Genomic DNA, 21,445 nt, shown 5'->3' on the forward strand with positions numbered 1-21,445 from the left:
CCAGTGGTGACTGTAAGGAGTCTGGTAGAAAGTTACCAATGAGAAAGGGTGAAAGACTCATAGTTCTCCATGCTGGTTCTGCTAGTCAGGGTTTTCTCCCAGACTGTGACCTCGTCTTTAGAGCCAAGGCCAAAGACAACAGGGACTACCACACAGAAATGAACGGCAATGTATTTCTGGAGTGGGTGAAAGATAAATTAGTCCCTGCTTTGCCTACCAAGTCTCTCATTGTCATGGACAATGCACCGTATCATAGTGTGCAGGATCCAGAAAGCAAGACTCCAACCTCTAATAACTGTAAAGGAGACATGGTTACTTGGCTGCAACGGAGGAACATTACCTTTCCTTCTCGAGCGACGAAACCACAGCTCTATGAAATCATCAAAACTATGAAACCTGACCCAGTGTATAAAGTTGACAGTTACATCAAGGGTCAGGGTCACGCTGTCTTACGACTGCCACCTTATCACTGCGACCTGAATCCAATCGAGTTGGTATGGGGCATCGTCAAGGGTGACGTTGGACGATCGAACACAACGTTAAAATTACGAGACGTTGAACAACCCGTAAAGGAATCCCTTGGTCGGGTAACAGTAGAAACATGGAGGCGTTGTGTGGCCGGAGGCGTTGTGTGGCCACAGTCGTTGACGAGATAGAGCCACATTATTGGTCACGAGATGGACTACGGCCAGCAACAGTCCAACCTATAATAGTGGCAGTCGGTTCAGGCACCAGCAATTCCGACGACGAGATCTATGGCATGAGTGAGTCAGATTGTGACTGAAATTATCATGAGACGGCCCCTCTAACACTCTGTCATTTCCCCTACCACAGAACGTGCAGTGCATGCGTGCATGCGCTGTGTCTTCCACGGTTTGTCCCCCCTACGTGTCATGTACACATTTCTATATAAATTTACATGATAGTTTCTTAAAGAACTTCATCCGTCATGGGTCTTAAAATAAACAAAATTCAGATTTTGTTGGGTACAGGGTATTCATGGTCAAGTACCGTATTGATGTTTCATACACTTTTCTGGATTTCGAGTTATTTTGCAATTCATCGTTCTCATATTGAGTCAAACGGACTGTAGCGTTGCCAGGCAAGTACCATTGCCAAACCATGAGCGAGGGCAACTATTGTTGCCAAGCTGACCATCTGCTGTAAAGCGGACACTAAGCCATCTGCTGTAAAGCAGAATGGATAAATTGGTTCCTGCTGTAAAGCGGGCAACCATATCCTATATAATTTATAATTTGGGATGCATCCAAAGACGCCAAATTTTACTTGTAATGCAGTCCACCAGCACCCCGCCCATCCGCAACATTTTATTCATGACATCATGATATACAAACATAATGCTCCAGTAAAGTTCCACCAAATTGACAACTGCAAAGCTTAAAAAAACTTGTAATTAAGGAAACAGGGTGGGTGGGTGGGTGCAACAAACTATAGATGAATGCGCGAATATAACTATGTGATGTACGGCTGAAAGCTGCTGCGTGAGCTGATGTCACGCTACAACAGTGATATAACGCTATAAACAAACGCTCCTATACCGGACGTGTCAAGAGCGGATCTAGGCCAGAGACGATGGCACCATGCAAATCAGCACGTAGCCGCACGGAATGAAGGTATTTAGCTGTAATAATATTAGCAACTGTGCCAAGCCTGACATAAAGGCATTTAGTTCTAATCACTAAATGCTATTAAAAACAAAACATGTAAAACATTACTAATTTCAATTGCTTGCTTTGGGCCATTGCCCATTGCGTGAAATGAGCAAGCTGGTTGCCCATATTGTGAAGTATTTGGAGAATTATTTTTCATTCATAACTACTGTCCATTGCATGCAATGAGCACATAATTGTTTGCACATTGTGTGCAATGGACAGTGATTTGTATGAGTTTTAAAATCTTATTAACAGAAGTGAAAAGGACAAAGTTATTTTATAAGGATCTATTCACCGAGTTATTTTCCAAAGATCTGTTCACTGAATTTATATTTATATGGTTTCTTAACTTTTGTAAAACACAAATAAAATAGGCTCAAAATAATACGTCTGACCAAATGTAGAGTTCAATGCACACCAGATAAATGTGATCAACCATTATTAAATTTTTTTTTAATTACTGAACAATGATCCTCGCCAAACTACATCTACTCACAAACTTGTATTTCTTGCTTACAAGCATGGGTTGGGTTATGGAGGCAGAAGTTATCTATCTCCAGTAGGATCCAGGAACTCCCGCATTGTTGGCAGAAGTGTGGACCTTGGAGTGGATCATGTTGATTGATATTTAGAAACTAACTCCATCTATGCAGTCATTCAGAGTTAGGCTCAGAACTTCTCAGCCACTACTCATGCTACTCGTATATGTTGTTGAGAAGGAGAGCAATGCCAAAAATGTGTAAATCTTGAAGCTCTTGTTCATTGTAATCAAAATTGGGGCTCTCTTCACCACTTTAGAGCTCTTCTAGTGTGTGGTTACAACTATAAGGGCACTGCCTCAAATCCTCACACAGCAAAAACAGCACAGCATCAAATCATCACACAGCAAAAACAGCACTGCATCAACTCATTACACAGCAAAAACAGCACTGCATCAAATCATCACACAGCAAAAACAGCACTGCATCAAATCATCACACAGCAAAAACAGCACTGCATCAAATCATTACACAGAAAAAACAGCACTGCATCAAATCATCACACAGCAAAAACAGCACTGCATCAAATCCTCCCTTGCAAAAACAGGACTGCATCAAATCCTCACATAGCAAAAACAACACTGCATCAAATCCTCACATAGCAAAAACAGGACTGCATCAAATCCTTACATAGCAAAAACAGCACTGCATCAAATCCTCAAATAGCAAAAACAACACTGCATCAAATCATGCCACAAGCAATAATGGTGCTGCATCAAATCATTACACAGTGGTAATATCCACTGTCGGAAATGCTAAAAAAAAGTATAATGCTGCTGTTGCCAAAGTTATCTACAATAAGTAGATATTTTAAGTGGATATATTTTGTTTATTTAAAGATAAATAAGCTGACTAATTATGCAGATATAATTGATTAGCTAATATAAAGTCTAAGTGGTTCTTGTCATTTATGTAAACCTCACAGCAGCCCAGCAAAGCCATAACTAATACTAATCTCAGTCATTACAAATACTAATCTTGCCATAGAAAAAGGCCCTTCTTAACAATCCACTTTGATGCTGATAAATATACAGATTAATGCTGTCATGTATTTTGGCTTTTAAGTAAGAATGTATCTACATGGAAAGAAATTTGTGAATTGTCTGTTTTTTTATATAAAAACACGAAAAATGGACAATAATTTTTCTTTCTGTGTGTCCCGATCTATACATGGAGCTGTTTTCACCAATACAATATAAAGCCATTGTCGTGCTGCTTTTGTTGCTGTTAGATGTGGTGTCGATTAAGACTTGGTTGATTCACAAGTGTGATAATGCTTTTATGGATCAATATGACAATGTTGAATTGATATTTTGTGAGTTCATTCATGGTTTCTTGACTTTCATAATGAGTCTGCAGTAACATACTCCCTACCTCCCTCTCTGACTTCGGTCAGAAACTTAGCCATCTTGATAACAAAAGTAAAAAATAGTATCCTATAATTATTACTATGACCAGATGACGAATTCTAATATTCATAAGTCATAGGTCAATGTCTTAAAATTATTTTTCTTACAGGGTTAGAACTTAACACTAGCCTGCTAGCCCGGGGCTAATACAAATTCCTGCAGGCTATTTTCCCATTGTTTTAACGTTACAATGGGATTTTATCATGACCCGTGCGAGTCAAGCTTTCTGAGTTCTTACCCTGAATATAAATATCGCATTCTTGACAGTAAAGGACTAATGAGTGTACTAACGCTAACTCTAATGACTAAACATGCATTACCAGTATTCACTGCCTCGGGTCATATTATCAACCACACATGGCTGGCATGTGTTAATGTCACTGTCACGCACATTCATCAGACAGCAACCATTCGATAAACAAAATTACTCGCGTCGTATACTACTTCCCTACTGTAGCGACTACCTAAACTGGTTCCACTGTTGATATGCGACGCAACTAGATTAGGTAGACAGGAACCCAGTCTAGCCACTACCTACTAAGTTATGTCCCTTGCGCACAGTTGCGCGATTGTGACGCATTGTATTTTTTATTCATTTAATAAATGCCTAACAGTGAGTGAGTGAGTGAGTTGGGTTTAACGCCGCTTTTAACAGTATTCCAGTTATATCACGGCGTGTCAGCTTAATGTGGGAGGAAAGCCCGAAGTGATGCAGGTCTCAGACGTTTACCACTTCGGTGAAACCCACGAGCACGGGTATGGTGCTGACAAACCTAGAAACATAATCGGGGCGAACCGGGATTCGAACCCACAATCATAGGTTTCTGGCGTGCCCAAGGGACGCGACTCTGCACAGCGAATCGCGACGCCTTAGACGACTGGGCCACCCGTGCCCCCATAAATGCCTAACAAGGGCTGTGATCATGAGTATCATAATTAGCCTCACGTGGTTGATTCTTGTACTTGGGCAGTTCCTCATCTTTCTATATCGTGTCTCAAAGCAGTGAACATATATAGAACTTTGAAAGAATGTGAAAACAGGTTAATGTGTGTTAAAACTATTGTTTATAATTCAATATGATCGCTTTATCTTTGACCATGTGTAGTTTGATTTGAAAGTGTACAGGGGATGTAAGCTGGGGAACAAAGGAAACTATTTCTCTCAGTTGGTTTTATCCTATGTTTGATTTTCATTTTAAATTAGTGATATTATATATCCCCCAAATGAACTGTACTGGCGCAAAGTTACCACTCAAAGAATACTTCTGCATGGTCTTATTTATAAAATCTTAAACAGTTCGCATAATTCACAACTTCTGATGGGTATCTTATAATTAGACATATGTTATCTTTGAAAATCAATAAATTTGCCTTTTTTTCGGAACAAATTTACAACATTTCAAACATGGTAGGGGTCATGTGATTGCAAGTTCATTTCTTACCCCAGTCGATCTTCACTGAATCAATTTATTTTTACACAAAATTACCCAGCCGCAAATGACCTTTTACAAACTGTTTTTGGAATGTGTGATGGTTAAATATACATCATCAAAATTAACAAAAGTTAAAAGTTCTTTAAATTTTCAATTGCATAATGAAAATTAAAACTCCGTATACTCCGTATACTTAGGAGATAAACAGTATGTTCACTCCATTCTACCATGACTAAATAAAACGCGAAATCTTTGGTGTTAGAAAACATACTGAGTGAAGCGGCAAGGGATGAATCCAGTGTTTTGAGTAGGTTATCGATCTGAATTACGGAATCACCAAACAAAATATGGCGCTGTATATACTCAAGCAGTTTGTTGACACCGTAATACTTCACTCGAACATATGACAGGCATTGAAAGCATATAAGCACGGCTACTTGGTAAGCTAACATGAGGTGGGCATCCCTAAAGAAAACAAGGCAAGCTTCATATGAGCTTTGTAAGGTTTTCGCTCTACACCGCGCCTCACCATTATGACGTCATATCGCTCATTGTGACGCAAAAGATATGACGTCACAGTCGTATATAGAAAAGCGCCAAAATTCCAAGCTTTCTGTTGTCTCCAAAACGTAAATACATTCCCTTTGTATATTTCTAACGTGTTTTCTGCATGAAATGTATTGCCACACATCCTTTGAATACTGTAGTTACCGCATCTGTACATTTTGTAAACTGTAATTGTAGATATAATTATTTAAATATGCCTACCGACAATGACTGAAAATAGTACTATTCTATGAATATTAGCTTCCGCGGTGATGCGGCCGTCAAACCAGCTGTTTCAATCAGAGGGGGTTTATTGTGATTTAATAGCCTCTGATTGACCTATCAGAATCGACTAAATTCCAAATTCGTGGTAGAATTAGGAGATAAACATACTGTGTTTTCAATGTAGAGCTAGGTTACCTCTAGATTTAAATTGAATTTGGAACCGAACGCGCAGCGTGAAGTTTCAAATGTTAATTTTAGCGCATTTAAATCTACAGGTAACCTAGCTCTACACTGAAAACACAGTATGTTCACTCCATTCTACCATGACTAAATAAAACGAGAACTCTTTGGTGTTAGCAATTATTCTGAGTGAAGCGGCATGGGTTGAGTCCAGAGTTTTGAGTGGGTTATCGATTACGGAATCACCGAACAAAATATGGCGCTGAATATACTGAAGCAGTTTGTTAACACCGTAATACTCCACTCGAAAATATGACTGACATTGAAAGCATATAAGCACGGCAACTTGGTAAGCTAACATGGGGTGGGCATCACTAAAGAAAACCAAGCAAGCTTTGCCATGTGTTTGCAAGGCTTTCGCTCTACATCTCGCGTCACCATTATGACGTCATATCGCTCATTGTGACGCAAAAGATATGACGTCATAGTCGTATATAGAAAAGCGCCAAAATTCCAAGCTTTCTATTGTCTCCAAAACGTAAATACATTTCCTTTGTATATTTCTAACGTGTTTTCTGCATGAAATGTATTGCCACACATCCTTTGAATACAGTAGTAACCGCATCTGTACATTTTGTAACCTGTAATTGTAGATATAATTATTTAAATATGCCTAACGACAATGACTGAAAATAGTACTATTCTATGAATATTAGCTTCCGCGGTGACGCGGTCGTCAAACCAACTGTTTCAATCAGAGGGGGTTTATTGTGATTTAATAGCCTCTGATTGACCAATCAGAATCGAGTAAATTCCAAATTCATGGTAGAATTTCATATATAGAGAGAGAAATACATTTGGGAAGATTAAACCCAGGGCAGGCAGGCCATGTACAGACTGTAGCTCCCAGTAGTACACTAATAGCTGCATCATGAGTTTCATCATAAAAAGAAATGTAAGAACTGTAAACCCTGTCAAAATTTAAAACTGTGTTCAACACGTGAAATAACTAGTTATCATGGAGGTCCTCATGTCACCTTTAATTTGTGCACATGCCACGTGGGGATTCCTGGTTAGATTTGGTCACCAGCAACTGATCAGTTGTCGTAAGAACTCGCGTACCGGATCGGGGCGTGGTCCTACCCAGACGTCGTTATACGTTGCACATAGAGTATATCAGTCATTCAGTGGTTTATCTGGACAAAAATGGATTATTTACAGGTCACAGTCATGTATCAGGAATTAGGCGACAAACGTACTGTGTTTTCTATGAAGAGCTAGGTTACCTGTAGATTTAACCGCGCTAAATTGAATTTGGAACCGAACGCGCAGCGTGAAGTTTCAAATGTTAATTTTAGCGCATTTAAATCTACAGGTAACCTAGCTCTACACTGAAAACACAGTATGTTCACTCCATTCTACCATGACTAAATAAAACGAGAACTCTTTGGTGTTAGCAATTATTCTGAGTGAAGCGGCATGGGTTGAGTCCAGTGTTTTGAGTGGGTTATCGATTACGGAATGACCGAACAAAATATGGCGCTGAATATACTGAAGCAGTTTGTTAACACCGTAATACTCCACTCGAAAATATGACAGACATTGAAAGCATATAAGCACGGCAACCTGGTAAGCTAACATGGGGTGGGCATCCCGAAAGAAAACAAAGCAAGCTTTGCAAGGCTTTCGCTCTACATCTCGCGTCACCATTATGACGTCATATCGCTCATTGTGACGCAAAAGATATGACGTCATAGTCGTATATAGAAAAGCGCCAAAATTCCAAGCTCTCTAGCCTCCAAAACGTAAAATGCATTCCCTTTGTAGATTTCTATCGTGTTTTCTGCATGAAATGTATTGCCACACATCCTTTGAATATTGTAGTAACCGCATCTGTGCATTTTGTAACCTGTAATTGTAGATATAATTATTTAAATATGCCTACCGACAATGACTGAAAAAAAGTACTATTCTATGAATATTAGCTTCCGCGGTGATGCGGCCGTCAAACCAGCTGTTTCAATCAGAGGGGGTTTATTGTGATTTAATAGCCTCTGATTGACCTATCAGAATCGACTAAATTCCAAATTCGTGGTAGAATTAGGAGATAAACATACTGTGTTTTCAATGTAGAGCTAGGTTACCTCTAGATTTAACCGCACTAAATTGAATTTGGAACCGAACGCGCATTCAAATGTTAAATTTAGCGCGGTTAAATCTACAGGTAACCTAGCTCTACATTGAAAACACAGTGTGTTTATCTCCATTCTACCATGACTAAATAAAAAGCGAACTCTTTGGTGTTTGCAAATATACTGAGTGAAGCGACATATGGGTTGAGTTCAGTGTTTTGAGTTGGTATCGATCTGAATTACGGAATCACCGAACAAAATATGGTGCTGTATATACTCAAGCAGTTTGTTAACACCATAATACTTCACTCGAACATATGACAGACATTGAAAGAATAAAAGCACGGCAACTTGGTAAACTAACATTAGGTGGGCATCCCCATGGACACTTAATTAATACGTCTATATTTAGGGTCCATGGCATCCCTAACGAAAACAAAGCAAGCTTTGCAAGGCTTTCGCTCTACATCTCGCGTCACCATTATGACGTCATATCGCTCATTGTGACGCAAAAGATATGACGTCATAGTCGTATATAGAAAAGCGCCAAAATTCCAAGCTCTCTAGCCTCCAAAACGTAAAATGCATTCCCTTTGTAGATTTCTATCGTGTTTTCTGCATGAAATGTATTGCCACACATCCTTTGAATATTGTAGTAACCGCATCTGTGCATTTTGTAACCTGTAATTGTAGATATAATTATTTAAATATGCCTACCGACAATGACTGAAAAAAAGTACTATTCTATGAATATTAGCTTCCGCGGTGATGCGGCCGTCAAACCAGCTGTTTCAATCAGAGGGGGTTTATTGTGATTTAATAGCCTCTGATTGACCTATCAGAATCGACTAAATTCCAAATTCGTGGTAGAATTAGGAGATAAACATACTGTGTTTTCAATGTAGAGCTAGGTTACCTCTAGATTTAACCGCACTAAATTGAATTTGGAACCGAACGCGCATTCAAATGTTAAATTTAGCGCGGTTAAATCTACAGGTAACCTAGCTCTACATTGAAAACACAGTGTGTTTATCTCCATTCTACCATGACTAAATAAAAAGCGAACTCTTTGGTGTTTGCAAATATACTGAGTGAAGCGACATATGGGTTGAGTTCAGTGTTTTGAGTTGGTATCGATCTGAATTACGGAATCACCGAACAAAATATGGTGCTGTATATACTCAAGCAGTTTGTTAACACCATAATACTTCACTCGAACATATGACAGACATTGAAAGAATAAAAGCACGGCAACTTGGTAAACTAACATTAGGTGGGCATCCCCATGGACACTTAATTAATACGTCTATATTTAGGGTCCATGGCATCCCTAACGAAAACAAAGCAAGCTTTGCAAGGCTTTCGCTCTACATCTCGCGTCACCATTATGACGTCATATCGCTCATTGTGACGCAAAAGATATGACGTCACAGTCGTATATAGAAGCGCGCCAAAATTCCAAGCTCTCTGTTGTCTCCAAAACGTAAATACATTTCCTTTGTTGATTTCTAACGTGTTTTTCTGCACGAAATGTATTGCCACACATACTTTGAATGTTGTAGTAACCGCATCTGTGCATTTTGTAACCTGTAATTGTAGATATGATTATTTAAATATGCCTACCGACAATGACTGAAAATAGTACTATATTCTATTAATATTAGCTTCCGCGGTGAAGCGGCCGTCAAACCAGCTGTTTCAATCAGAGGGGGTTTATTGTGATTTAATAGCCTCTGATTGACCAATCAGAATCAAGTAAATTCCAAATTCATGGTAGAATAATTCTTAGAGCGACGTTAACAAGCAAACATAATATTGATAACTTCAAGATAGTCTCATGACCCACCGTTAGTGGTCTAACTTTAGCTGAATATGAGACTGATTGACACAAAACTGCAGAGTATGCATGTGACTACAGAAGACAGGACTCTTAACGGTGAATGCCTGTTGTTAAACTCCACAGCCAGATGCATTGCTTTTTATAGCTTTTAGTCTGCGGCCTGAAAATGATTGAGTCATATGACAAACATGTGATTGAAAACATGAGCAACCGTCGTTGCCACCTGAGGAAGCGATCAGTTGCGTCACAGAGCCTGACCACCCGATCCCCATTAGGTCCACCCTCACAGCGAGTAATGGGGTGCTGGGGACCTTTTCTCTTCGGGGTCCCATATGTTATGTGTTACAACTATCTGTCATATTTAACCGTGAAATAAAGTCACACTGTCACTGTTAGCTGTTGACTATATTATTACCATGAAGGTCCACTTACACATAGGTACAACAGGCATGGGGGAATTAGACGGTAACACAACCCTAACATTTGGGATATGGCAGTTGGAGGCTATCCATCATTGTCATTGTCACACCCATATAGTATAGTAGTATATATCGTATTTTACTTAGGTCAGGTTTATTTATGAGTTATTGAAGATGGTTTTACGCCGCTTTTAGCAATTTTCCAGCAATAATCACGGCGGTGGACGCCGCAAATGGTTTACTGAACCCAGGCTTTCGGCGGGACGAGCGAACCCTTTAACCACTGGGCTACCCCAACGCCCCCTCCCCAGTGTATTTGTGGAGCATAAACCAAGAGGTAGCCGTGAGAGAGCAGTGAGCGTCTACTTGTTTTGCAACGGTTTCGCTTTTACTACTTTGCCCTGTGGACGCATATGCCAGATGCTGATGTATGTAAAACCCAGCAGTTGTGCATGACGTGACCGCATGGGACTGTAGAACCTTCAAGAACAAGATAATGTTTCGTCACAGAGAAAAACCGTAAATACGCAGAATTAAAACATTAGCGCATTGAAATGTAAAACATTTCTTAGGCGATATAGGTGTCAGTGAGGTGCAATGATACATCATCTGGGGCCATGCCCTACAGCCCCTGTAAAGGGTGCACATGTGAAGACACACGTGCCAGGGCAACTGACTGCTTTACATGTGCAGAGGAGATATGATGCCGACGGTTTTGTTGTTCCCGACCGCAACACGTGTGCGGAAACGTAACATACATAAAATCGATAATTTGCCATTTGTTGTGTATATACACTGTAATCCTAAGTGTTAATAAGGTGCTGAACACACATTGATCATCCATCCTTGTAGCATTTATTAAACACGTAAATGTGTTAAAACCAAGTGTTCAGGTTTTAAACACATATCTTCGTATGCACAAAAAGTGTTCTAATTCTGAACAGGTGTAAATGTTCAACACATGAACGCATTCACATGTTCTAAGACGATGTAACACTTACTGCACATTTGAACACGTTTATTGAACCAAGTGTTAAGTGTTACGAACGAGTGTCCATGTCCAAAATGCTCAGCAATTCCGTCTTCTAGGCTTGTTTGCTGCGTCTGTGTCTTGTCCTGAAATAGGCAATAAATATATACATTCACATATTGAATAAGAAGTTTCATCAAAAGAAACAAACAGTAATTTGTGTCAATATATTCATTTGACAAACATTTATTTTGAATGCATGACCGCAGTTTGGTTAAGTTACACAATTATACCTGTTAAAGAACGTATATAAAGACAATTTGACATGCTTACCTGACATATGAATATTCAAAAGACTTTAATATTTGTGTCACACGTCCTCACTTCGTTGTTTACAGATAAACTGCCTGGAAGAGAATTGTCCAGCTAGATGTTCCGCTGAGTTCCTGCATCCTGATTCCTGCATCTCAATGTTCGCAACCACTTGTATGAAACAAGTTTCTGAAAATACAATAAAGCATTTTGCATATTTTATCATCGATGAACCCAAGGAAAACCTTCTAAACTTATCCTAATCCGGTATTTATAATTAGGTTATTTATTGTTTCACAAATGTTGATAACAATGTCACAACAAAAGTCAAAAACAATGGTGAATATACGTTATAGTTTATGAGGCGCCTGCGTGGTGGGGTTAATGTCGACCTGGAAGGTGGCAGATTATGGCTGAAGTCTAAACTTATCATGCACGCGGTCAAATCGCTAAGTAGAATAATTGAAATGCAGGGATATCAGTAACACCTAATTGAACATGAATGTAACAGGTTGTCCTTCCGTCTGCTGTATATTTGCATGATAACGCAGATACTATTTCTTGCTTGTAGGGACAACTGCTTTAGTGATTAAATTCATTTTATCTCCAGCAAAATATGTGCGCTACTGGCAATGGACATCCACCTGACAATTACGAAGTAGCCATAGCTGATGATTTGTGAGTACTAGGTTTTATTGTCAATATAATCAAGCTAATGTGTAATCTATGAAACTTGGCCATGAAGATGTATAAGCTCTACACAATGCACGACTCGCATGCACCTGTATACTCTCTGTATCCTCTCTAGTCATGCTTCATCTGCGCTGCGTCGATGATGTCGTGGGTCATTCACCGGAGTCTTTACATTTGATATGCATCATATTTCTCATACACAGTATGCACATATATATGTTGGTCTCCACAGTAACGGGTTGCATTGCAATCTACACTGGTGCTGTATTCTTTTATATACGCCTATGGGAATTGCCTACATGCGTGAACCATGCTTACATTATATATATACATACATATACATATATAGTGTTATTGTGGTAGGCATGCTTCTTCAGTTAAGCAGTTGAAGAGACCAGCGTGTGTGCTACCCAGGCGTGTTGTGGAGGGGGTGAGTCTGTGAGGCGAGAGTGTGTATGCCACTGTCGTGCCATGAATGCTGCTTGGCGGCTGCATACAGGTCAATCGCGTTCTCTGCACCAGAACAACGCGATGATATCATAAATGTAGTGATCATTTATGAACAATAAGTGTTCAGAATTGATGAATGAAGACTGGTCTTTCCTCAGTTCCATCAGGTATAGCAAACATTATAGTTCGTTAACTATGTGTGGCCACCTACCAAGTACAAGCATAAAATAACTTGAATGTAGATGAATCTATGGCTGTTAACCTAGAAAAGGAAGTATGGTTAACGAGTTAATACACGCTGTTTGACCATTACATGGACATTTACATTTGATAAAGCCCAAGAGTCTCGCTGTGTGAATGTTAAATGAATGTAAAGGGATTGGTGGTAATGATATGTACGAGATAGGTTTGAAGCCTCAGCATTGGATTCTGTAGTCCGATATGTACAAGTGTTCACTTTTTCGAATACATTTGTCTCAATGACCCAAAGGCCAAAACGTTCCACTATAACTGTTGTTAGACATTCTTCCCTTTCAGAGAAGTATTACCCACATAAACCCATGGTGGTATACCTTTTCGCGCTTCAGTCTCAGTCTCAAGCATTTGAAAAGTATGTGATGTTTGTATGCTTGTGAATAGGGACCACATCAAATGGAATAAAGCTGACAAAATAACATTAGCTAGGCAAATTTATGCTATTAATGTGATCCACCCCCAGTAAAACCAACACGACCCGCTGCATGCATACATACATTCTGTACTCATGGTGTATAGCTTAGGTAGTATATACGCCATACGATATGCATATGCAGAAATATGGTTTGCTACAAGTCCTTGTATTGATTTCAACTTGTTCTTCTCATTCGTTATACATTAGGAATACACGGGTAGCCGAGTCGTCTATGCATGCTACCGCACTTTGATGAGGTGAGTGTCTACCCTTAACCATCATCAGATTCCTGGGTTTCAAATTCCAGATTCGCCCTCATCATTTATGGAATATCAGCAGCAAATCCGTCGTGGGTTTCAGCAAGGAAATGCATACCTTTATTTAAGTATTCTGACTATTAACTTCAGTAGCTGATTCCGAAACCTGTCTGTTGGCGACAAAAACAAACCGTTCAAAATCTGTAACACGGCGAATAAAATCAATGGCAACTCTCTCAAGGACATCGGCAGTATTTAGGAACTGCAAATAGTTAAAAAAGCAAATGAAATATTAAGCGATGTTTCGCATGTTTCACATTCGGAGTACCAACTTCTAACGAGGTTGGCACTGTAACAAGGAAGGTTAAAGATGGACCCGATTGACATAATAGAGGAAAGTTATAAGAACCAAAATACATTCAATTCTTACTACATGTATTTATTCAAGGTTGATTTATGCAAGTTACATATATACACACTGTACAGCTGTGAATATCGTATTCGACGTAATAAGCGCCCCCCTCTAAAAAGCGCCCATGCACGGCGCTAATTTGCTAATATATTGGCTGGTGAACAATCCCAGCTATCACTCCTTCCGATTGATCAATGTACACAAGACTTATTTATTCGTGTATAATACGCACTCGTGTGTTATATGCACCCTTAATTATGGGAAATTAAATTCTGAAAAATATATTTGTCGTGTTTAATACGCACTCTGTTTTTTTTTTCAAAAAAATTATTTTCTAATAAGAGCCCCCTATTTCTATTTGGAGAGCTCACGGGGCGCTTATTACGTCGAATACGGTATTAATTTCACTTGAATCTTTGACTGAAGTTTGTCTTATGCCCGCTGATAACCTGTGAAAACAACAATGCACTTGAGAGAGGGACGATAATGATACATATTGGTGAAGACTACCCCCTAAAATTGGCATTATAGACAGGGAATTGGGGCGTTTGGCATCGGCATCATAACCAGGTTGGCATATAAAAATGTAACTTGATTTTGAGGAATCAAACAAAAATGGCAGTATTACCATGCAGGTTGTACTGACAAGAAGTCGAATGATCCGAAAAGCAGTCTGACTGCTTTATGCATGTTGAATAGTTTATGTCTTTGAAAGGGGATGTTTATATACTTTAAATCGATGCTGTTGAATGCTTTACCAAATATACGAACAATTGGATTGTAATCTGACTAAAATATTAGTCACCAAAGTTTAACAGAAGCATAACAGGAGCAGTAAGTTTCTACTTGTGATGGAACATTTTATGACCGCTTTAGTCTTCCCAAGATTGATTCATGTCGTTCAAACAGGATTTGTTTTGTCTGCTACTTAAATTAATGCTGCATGTCAATCTAATTCAGGATGAGGAAGCAATATATCTTCATTATAACAATTATAAAACCGTTTGCAAGCATACGTTATTAGAATCTACACCCAAATGTTTGTACAAAAGAAGTCGACGATTTGCACTGTATCATCGTTGGTAATCGACTTCTAATTATCATTCAAATGTCTATCTCATAGTTGCTGCATGACTACCCTAGTTACTCAGGTAGGATGTCTAATACCTGTATGGCACTTCTGGTCCCAGGTGGGCTCCAGACGTCCTTTTAAGCAATATATAATTTTTCTTTTTCTCTCTCCGTTCTGAAATAAAATACATGGTTTACGTAATGAAGTCATTCGAAATGTACATGCACTCGAGTGGCGGGCATCCAAAATAGGATTCCGTTTCGGTCAATAAATTGACGTCGTCCAATAAGGTGTACTAGTTGGAGAGTAGCTATGCCGCGATAAACATCACAGGTATGATGCAAATATGTGTTTGATATATAATACCAAAATATTGAACATATTTGGAAACACAAACAACAACAACAACAACACTATAAATGCACATTAGAAAAAGCACCACTATCGCTTTTGGAGATATTTTGTGTACTTGGCTTAACCGCGATTAGTGGTATTCAATAATTCAGGACTGGAATTCACGACTAATTTAGGCAGAGTCGTGTCCCTTCACATGACAAGCTCCAAGCTCCTTCCCAGCGCGTGACACCTCCGTTACACTCTCGGTAACATCACGATAGCGCTCCGCGAACGGGATATCGCTGTGAGGAGCTTGGACAGCTAGCTAGACTGGGTTCCTGTCTGACTAAATCACGCTAAGCTTGCGTCGCCTACCAACAATAGAACCAGTTTAACAGCAAGCTCCTTCCCAGCGCGTGACACATTCGTTACATTCTCGGTAACATCGCGATAGTGCTCCGCGAACGGGATATCGCTGTGAGGAGCTTCATTTGACAGGGGGCAAACAATGTATTCACTCATCATTGATAGTAAACAGCCAACATCTCATTCACTGTTGACCGACTATGGGGCATTTACAAGATAACCAATAAATGTTATTAAAACATATGTTGCCGATTCAGTAACACATAGGCAATAACGAAAGAAGCTCATGCTGAAGATTTCGTCTTGGCCAGGTGCTCGGTCAGAACGGCAGAATTTCTGCAAATCGACGGACGTATTTATTTTTGTCAGAGGTCTTCTCTACAGTACTCTCACAAAAAGACTGGTGCTACAATCTACCAGAAACATGTAACGACTATTCATTGTTACCAACGACCCTGCTAACAATAGTTCCAGTGACGAATTGTATTTTAACGACATATACACCATTATAACCCATAAATGCATGACACTTGAAGGTGTGAATGGAAGTACACATCTGTCGCCTATTGTAGCACACTTTTATTGCCGAAGGACAAAGTGCCTAAAGTGTCATAATGTTTTCAAGGTTTGTAAAGTTCAATCGAGATGATGGATATGAAGACCTTGACGGGAACATAGATATGGATATCACAGACATGGCGAACATGGCGAGCTTGGGAGGAAATGTACAGGAAGGTGGAGATGGAGGAAACAAGCAAAAAGAGCCACCCGAAGGTTAGTCACAACTAATTTAAACTGTTCAGTTACAGAATAACTATTTATAGTTGATTATTGTGGAATTTTTTGATTGAGCACTCTTATTTGGTTTGCAACATTAGTGATTACAGTTACAGAGGAAAAGAACACATTTACTCCAAACTATAGGTATATAAGACTCCTGAAAGAGCAGTACATATGGTCGTAATAAGTGTGTTTCAGTTCTGAGTTTATTCCTGCATCACCGTGCAGAGGAGAGTATGAAATCAGCAGCAGCATGTGTCCTGGTATGGCCTCAGCTGACATTCTCTAGGCCCACTGATACACTTAGCCATGATACAATATTCATGTATTACTATTAATTGTAGTCATGTTTGATACACAGTATGATACCCTTTTCATCAAGCTGATGCTTGAAACTTTTTTTTTTCATGAAGTACTTGTGGAATAAAAATGTAACTAACTGATATTAATGTTGAAAACAGCTTTGAAAGTAGAATTGAATTTTATGTCTCATGTGATATTTTTTTCGAATAAGATGTTGTCCGCTGTAAACTCTTCTGATAATAGTATAATAGAACACATGTGTATTAGATCGATACAGCAGCTCATTTTATGATTCATGTATTGTGTCATCACATATCAAAGGTTCATCGAATGTTCGGTGAATTGTTTTCACCCTACTCAAAACCTGCAAATCATTCACTATGGAGTTCTTAATCATGTTAATTATCTCATTCAAAGGAGAAACATTTTAAAAATAATCATGAACTTATCATGTTTATCAAATTGATTGAGCCATACCCTCTGTCAAGCCAAATATTGCATATGTGACAGTGAATAACCAAATGTATATTTTCAACAATTCAGACCCTTTTCTGATAGACTTTATTGAGGGCCCTTGGATGCTAGAAGAAGTCCAAATTTACCATAGATGTTGTTTTATCAGAGAACACAATACAATTGCTTAACATCTACCTGTTCATCTGAGCTTATAAAGTCCCATATTACAGCTACAATATGCGTAAGAGCCTATTCTTCCATAGTTTTCTCTTTTAATACCAAACACATTCACTGAAAGTCTCAGTACATCAACAATATGTGCAGGTGTAGGTTGATAATTTCACTTACCATAAATCTATATGTAACCACTCCTCAAATCCATGGAGCATATTTATATGTGGTTATAACTTGAACAGATGAAATATTCCTACATGGTACCTTATACAATATGCCACAAAGGTTACCACACAGGCTGCCTCACGTGCTACCACATAGTGGAGGGGCTTATTGACTAAATTGTGCACTTTGTGTTAAAAGCATGACATTTGGTACACAGGTTCTTCATCCCAGTACAAAAATTTATGGCTATTGGGCCATCCAATATTTTCAAGATGGCCACCAAATCCAAGATGGCCACCAAAAGTATCCTTATTTTTGGACATTTGTAAACATTAGGCCTTTAGTTGTTCACATAGCTTTATCATATTTGGTATTATGATACTTCTCTTTCATTTGATCATTTTTAGATACTTGGTGACCATAATTTTTCCAATATGGCTGCCAAATAAAAAAACCCAAGGGAAGCAGTTGTTCTAGGGACATTGTGTACAGCTTGAAGTTCCCCATTCTCAGTGATCTCAGGAACATCAGAATTCTAATGTCAAAATCTGAAGTGATGGACAAGAAATTGACTTAGGGAACTGTTGCTGCTTTACACACTTTCCTCCACGGATCGGGGCGGTCGGGTAGCCTAGTGGTTAAAGCGTTTGCTCGTCACGCCGAAGACCTGGGTTCGATTCCCGACATGGGTACAATGTGTGAAGCCCATTTCTGGTGTCCCCCGCCGTGATATTGCTGGAATATTGCTAAAAGCGGCGTAAGACCATACTCACTCACTCACTCCTCCACTGATCAAAATTCAAAGTACATTTTTTGCTGGATAGTTGACAATTCTGTTCATAGGCTTTTGTCATGGGGATAAAGAGAGCAAAACCTGTAATCTTATGAGCATGAAGAGAACGTGATAAACTGACGGCCAAAAGAAATTTTACCATAGTTTCACTCAAAGTCACTCTAGTTTAAAAACCACCAAAGATAGATTCATGAACTAAAAAAGTATTGAAAAGATCAAATACTCAACAAAATCAACATTGAAAGTGACAGCATCTGATACTGGTTTGACAGTTGCCTGAATTAAGTTGGGGTAGAAAAAAACTAGCTTTCAACGGAAAAAGTCAGTCGTCTGATGAAGTCACGTGGGATAGGCCGCCCTTCTTCTTGGAGGTCCTGCATCACTTCTTGTCGGTTGGCTGGAGAATGTGGCCGATGACTATACTTGACATCCCAGAGGGGTTTATATGGTGGATATGTCTGGGGAGCGTACAGTCCGGGCCCATCTCAATCTCTGACAACGATGTTGAGCAGTCAATAACTGTCCTCAATTTCATGAGCACTGAGTTACATGGCCACATACATCTTCCCGAGGCAAGAGAGTTAACTGACTGTTAAAGTCCAGTTTCCACCCTTGCCGAACTAGGCTGGTATTATGGAATTAGATTTTGGCTGGACTAACAAGTCTATGCATAGTCCAATCAAAATCCCACACTGAAATCAAAATCCGGTCTGTAAACTGTCATCCAGAGTTCGGTTGATTGCAGGATTTGCAAAGCATGTGCACTGCCAACTCGTTGTCAAGTTTTTAATCAAGGTGCTCAAATGATTTGATGCACTTCGCGATGTAAGACCTGTTTTATCACAATATAGATCTTGATTGTCGATCAGATCGTCTTGTCTGGGTGCCGCCATTTTGTTTGAAGCAAATGCAAGTGATACGAGAGGTGGAATCTGATTGGTCCATAGGAGAGGCATAGAAGGGACATAACTCGTAACAGCCACAGGTGGTGCTACGATCGAGCCGAGGAATTCCAGCCTAGTTCGGCAAGGGTGGAAACTGGACTTTTAAAGTCATTTAACTCTCTTGCCTCGGGAAAATGCATAAAAGTATACCTGGGTAGATTCTGGGGCCTTCCAGTATTTACCCGTGGGTAGATTCTGGGAGCTCAAGAATCTACCCCCCTTTCCCAGTATCAACCCCCAGGGGTATACTCTGGGAGCTCCCAGTATCTACCCCGGAGTATAATCTGGGAGCTTCCAGAATCTACCCCGGAGCATAATCTGGGAGCTTCCAGAATCTACCCCGGAGTATAATCTGGGAGCTCCCAGTATCTACCCCGGAGTATAATCTGGGAGCTTCCAGAATCTACCCCGGAGTATAATCTGGGAGCTTCCAGAATCTACCCCGGAGTATAATCTGGGAGCTTCCAGAATCTACCCCGGAGTATAATCTGGGAGCTTCCAGAATCTACCCCGGAGTATAATCTGGGAGCTCCCAGGTTCAACCCCGGAGTATAATCTGGCCAACTCTCTTGCCACGGGAAGATTGGCCACATACTAACCATATGCCCTGTGGCATTCTTTGCCAATTACGTCACTGTGAGGAATCGATACCGGGGAGGCAAAGTACCCAAGTACCGGTCTTCATTGGGTGTAGTATCCTAACGTTACATCAGGTCAGTTACAGCAGCACGGAGGCAACCAAAAGTAGCAATGTGGGCATGGGTAGAACGACTGTGCAATACCTGGTGAAGCAATGTTTGCTTCATACAAGACATATGTCCAAGCACTATCTTGTAACCAATCTTCTATCGTTTTGAGGCCTGCCATTTCAATGTGTACACCACCAAACATCATGACATTGATCTTCTCCACATGCAACAGACCAGCAAATAGCGGTCGATCAAATGCAACTTCTGATGTCTGACTTGACTAACAGCCTCTCTGATGTGATTGTATGAATGTTTTATGTTCACCACATTTATCATCCAAAACTGGCTCCCACAGGAGATATCGCTTGGATGAGATCAAGCGATATCTACACTGTAGATATCGATGCAATGAAATTACATCACAATGCTTTGAAGACCATTGTGACGTCACTGGTTACAATGACGTCACAATCAAATGACATCAATAATAGCACTGCTATTGAAGCTGTTGGCAGTACTTTTTACACTGAAGATACTGCTAATTACTTTCTGCAAACTGAAAAACTTGGAAGAATGATGTTGGATGATAAATAAAATCTCACCCTCGTGTCTTTTGATATCAAATATATCAATATTCATTGATAAAAGTGGCAAAAATCCTCGGCAAGCCTCGGACTTTTTCCACTTTTATCAACTTGTGTTGACTTGTGTTATATTTGATATCAAAAGACACTTGGGTGTGATTCTCTAAATATATACTGTACCAACCATATATATATATATATATAGTTATAATTAAATAAGTGGAGTACGATTGAACACAGTTTTATTAGGCTAGCGCTTTCAACTCGTACCACGTACGAGTCTCATCAGGCCATAACTGAATAACGGACATGAAGTAGTAACATATAGTTACATGACGTCATAACATTTAGGAAACTATGACGTCACGATACCAAGGTGACAATGGACAAACAACTTACGCCTTTACATTTAACTTAGGCGCGTATTTATGAATGAAATGTTGCTCTTTTTGAAACAATGTAGGTTCATGATCAAGATTGAGCTTATATAGCGGGAAAACTAAAAAGTTCCTGTTTCCACATGCTTCAGCTGAATGTTACTTCAAAATCTCTGAACTGCTAGCTTGATACGAATATCTTTTGCTTCATCACTCTCGCCTTCTATTGGTCGAATGCGATATTTA

The 21,445-nt window shown here is 39.6% G+C and overlaps 2 protein-coding genes across 2 annotated transcripts in view; one reads left to right on the plus strand and one right to left on the minus strand.

Moving 5' to 3' along the window:
* The window catches only part of LOC124121190 (calcium/calmodulin-dependent protein kinase kinase 1-like), a 226,473-nt gene extending 222,406 nt beyond the window's left edge, over positions 1-4,067 (minus strand). The window contains exon 1 of the mRNA XM_048396109.1: positions 3,942-4,067. The gene's annotated coding sequence lies outside the window, so the exon portion shown is untranslated. The remainder of the gene's footprint in view (positions 1-3,941) is intronic.
* An 8,187-nt stretch (positions 4,068-12,254) lies between these two features.
* Positions 12,255-21,445, plus strand: part of LOC124121193 (synaptic vesicle 2-related protein-like) — a 135,570-nt gene continuing 126,379 nt past the window's right edge. Inside the window, exons 1-2 of the mRNA XM_046484177.2 lie at positions 12,255-12,356; positions 16,560-16,708. Coding sequence (XP_046340133.2) covers positions 12,295-12,356; positions 16,560-16,708 — 211 coding nt within the window. The 5' untranslated portion in view covers positions 12,255-12,294. The remainder of the gene's footprint in view (positions 12,357-16,559; positions 16,709-21,445) is intronic.

The sequence above is a fragment of the Haliotis rufescens genome, unplaced genomic scaffold (assembly GCF_023055435.1).
Source record: "Haliotis rufescens isolate VD_foot unplaced genomic scaffold, xgHalRufe1.0.p SCAF_15, whole genome shotgun sequence".
NCBI lineage: Eukaryota > Metazoa > Mollusca > Gastropoda > Lepetellida > Haliotidae > Haliotis > Haliotis rufescens.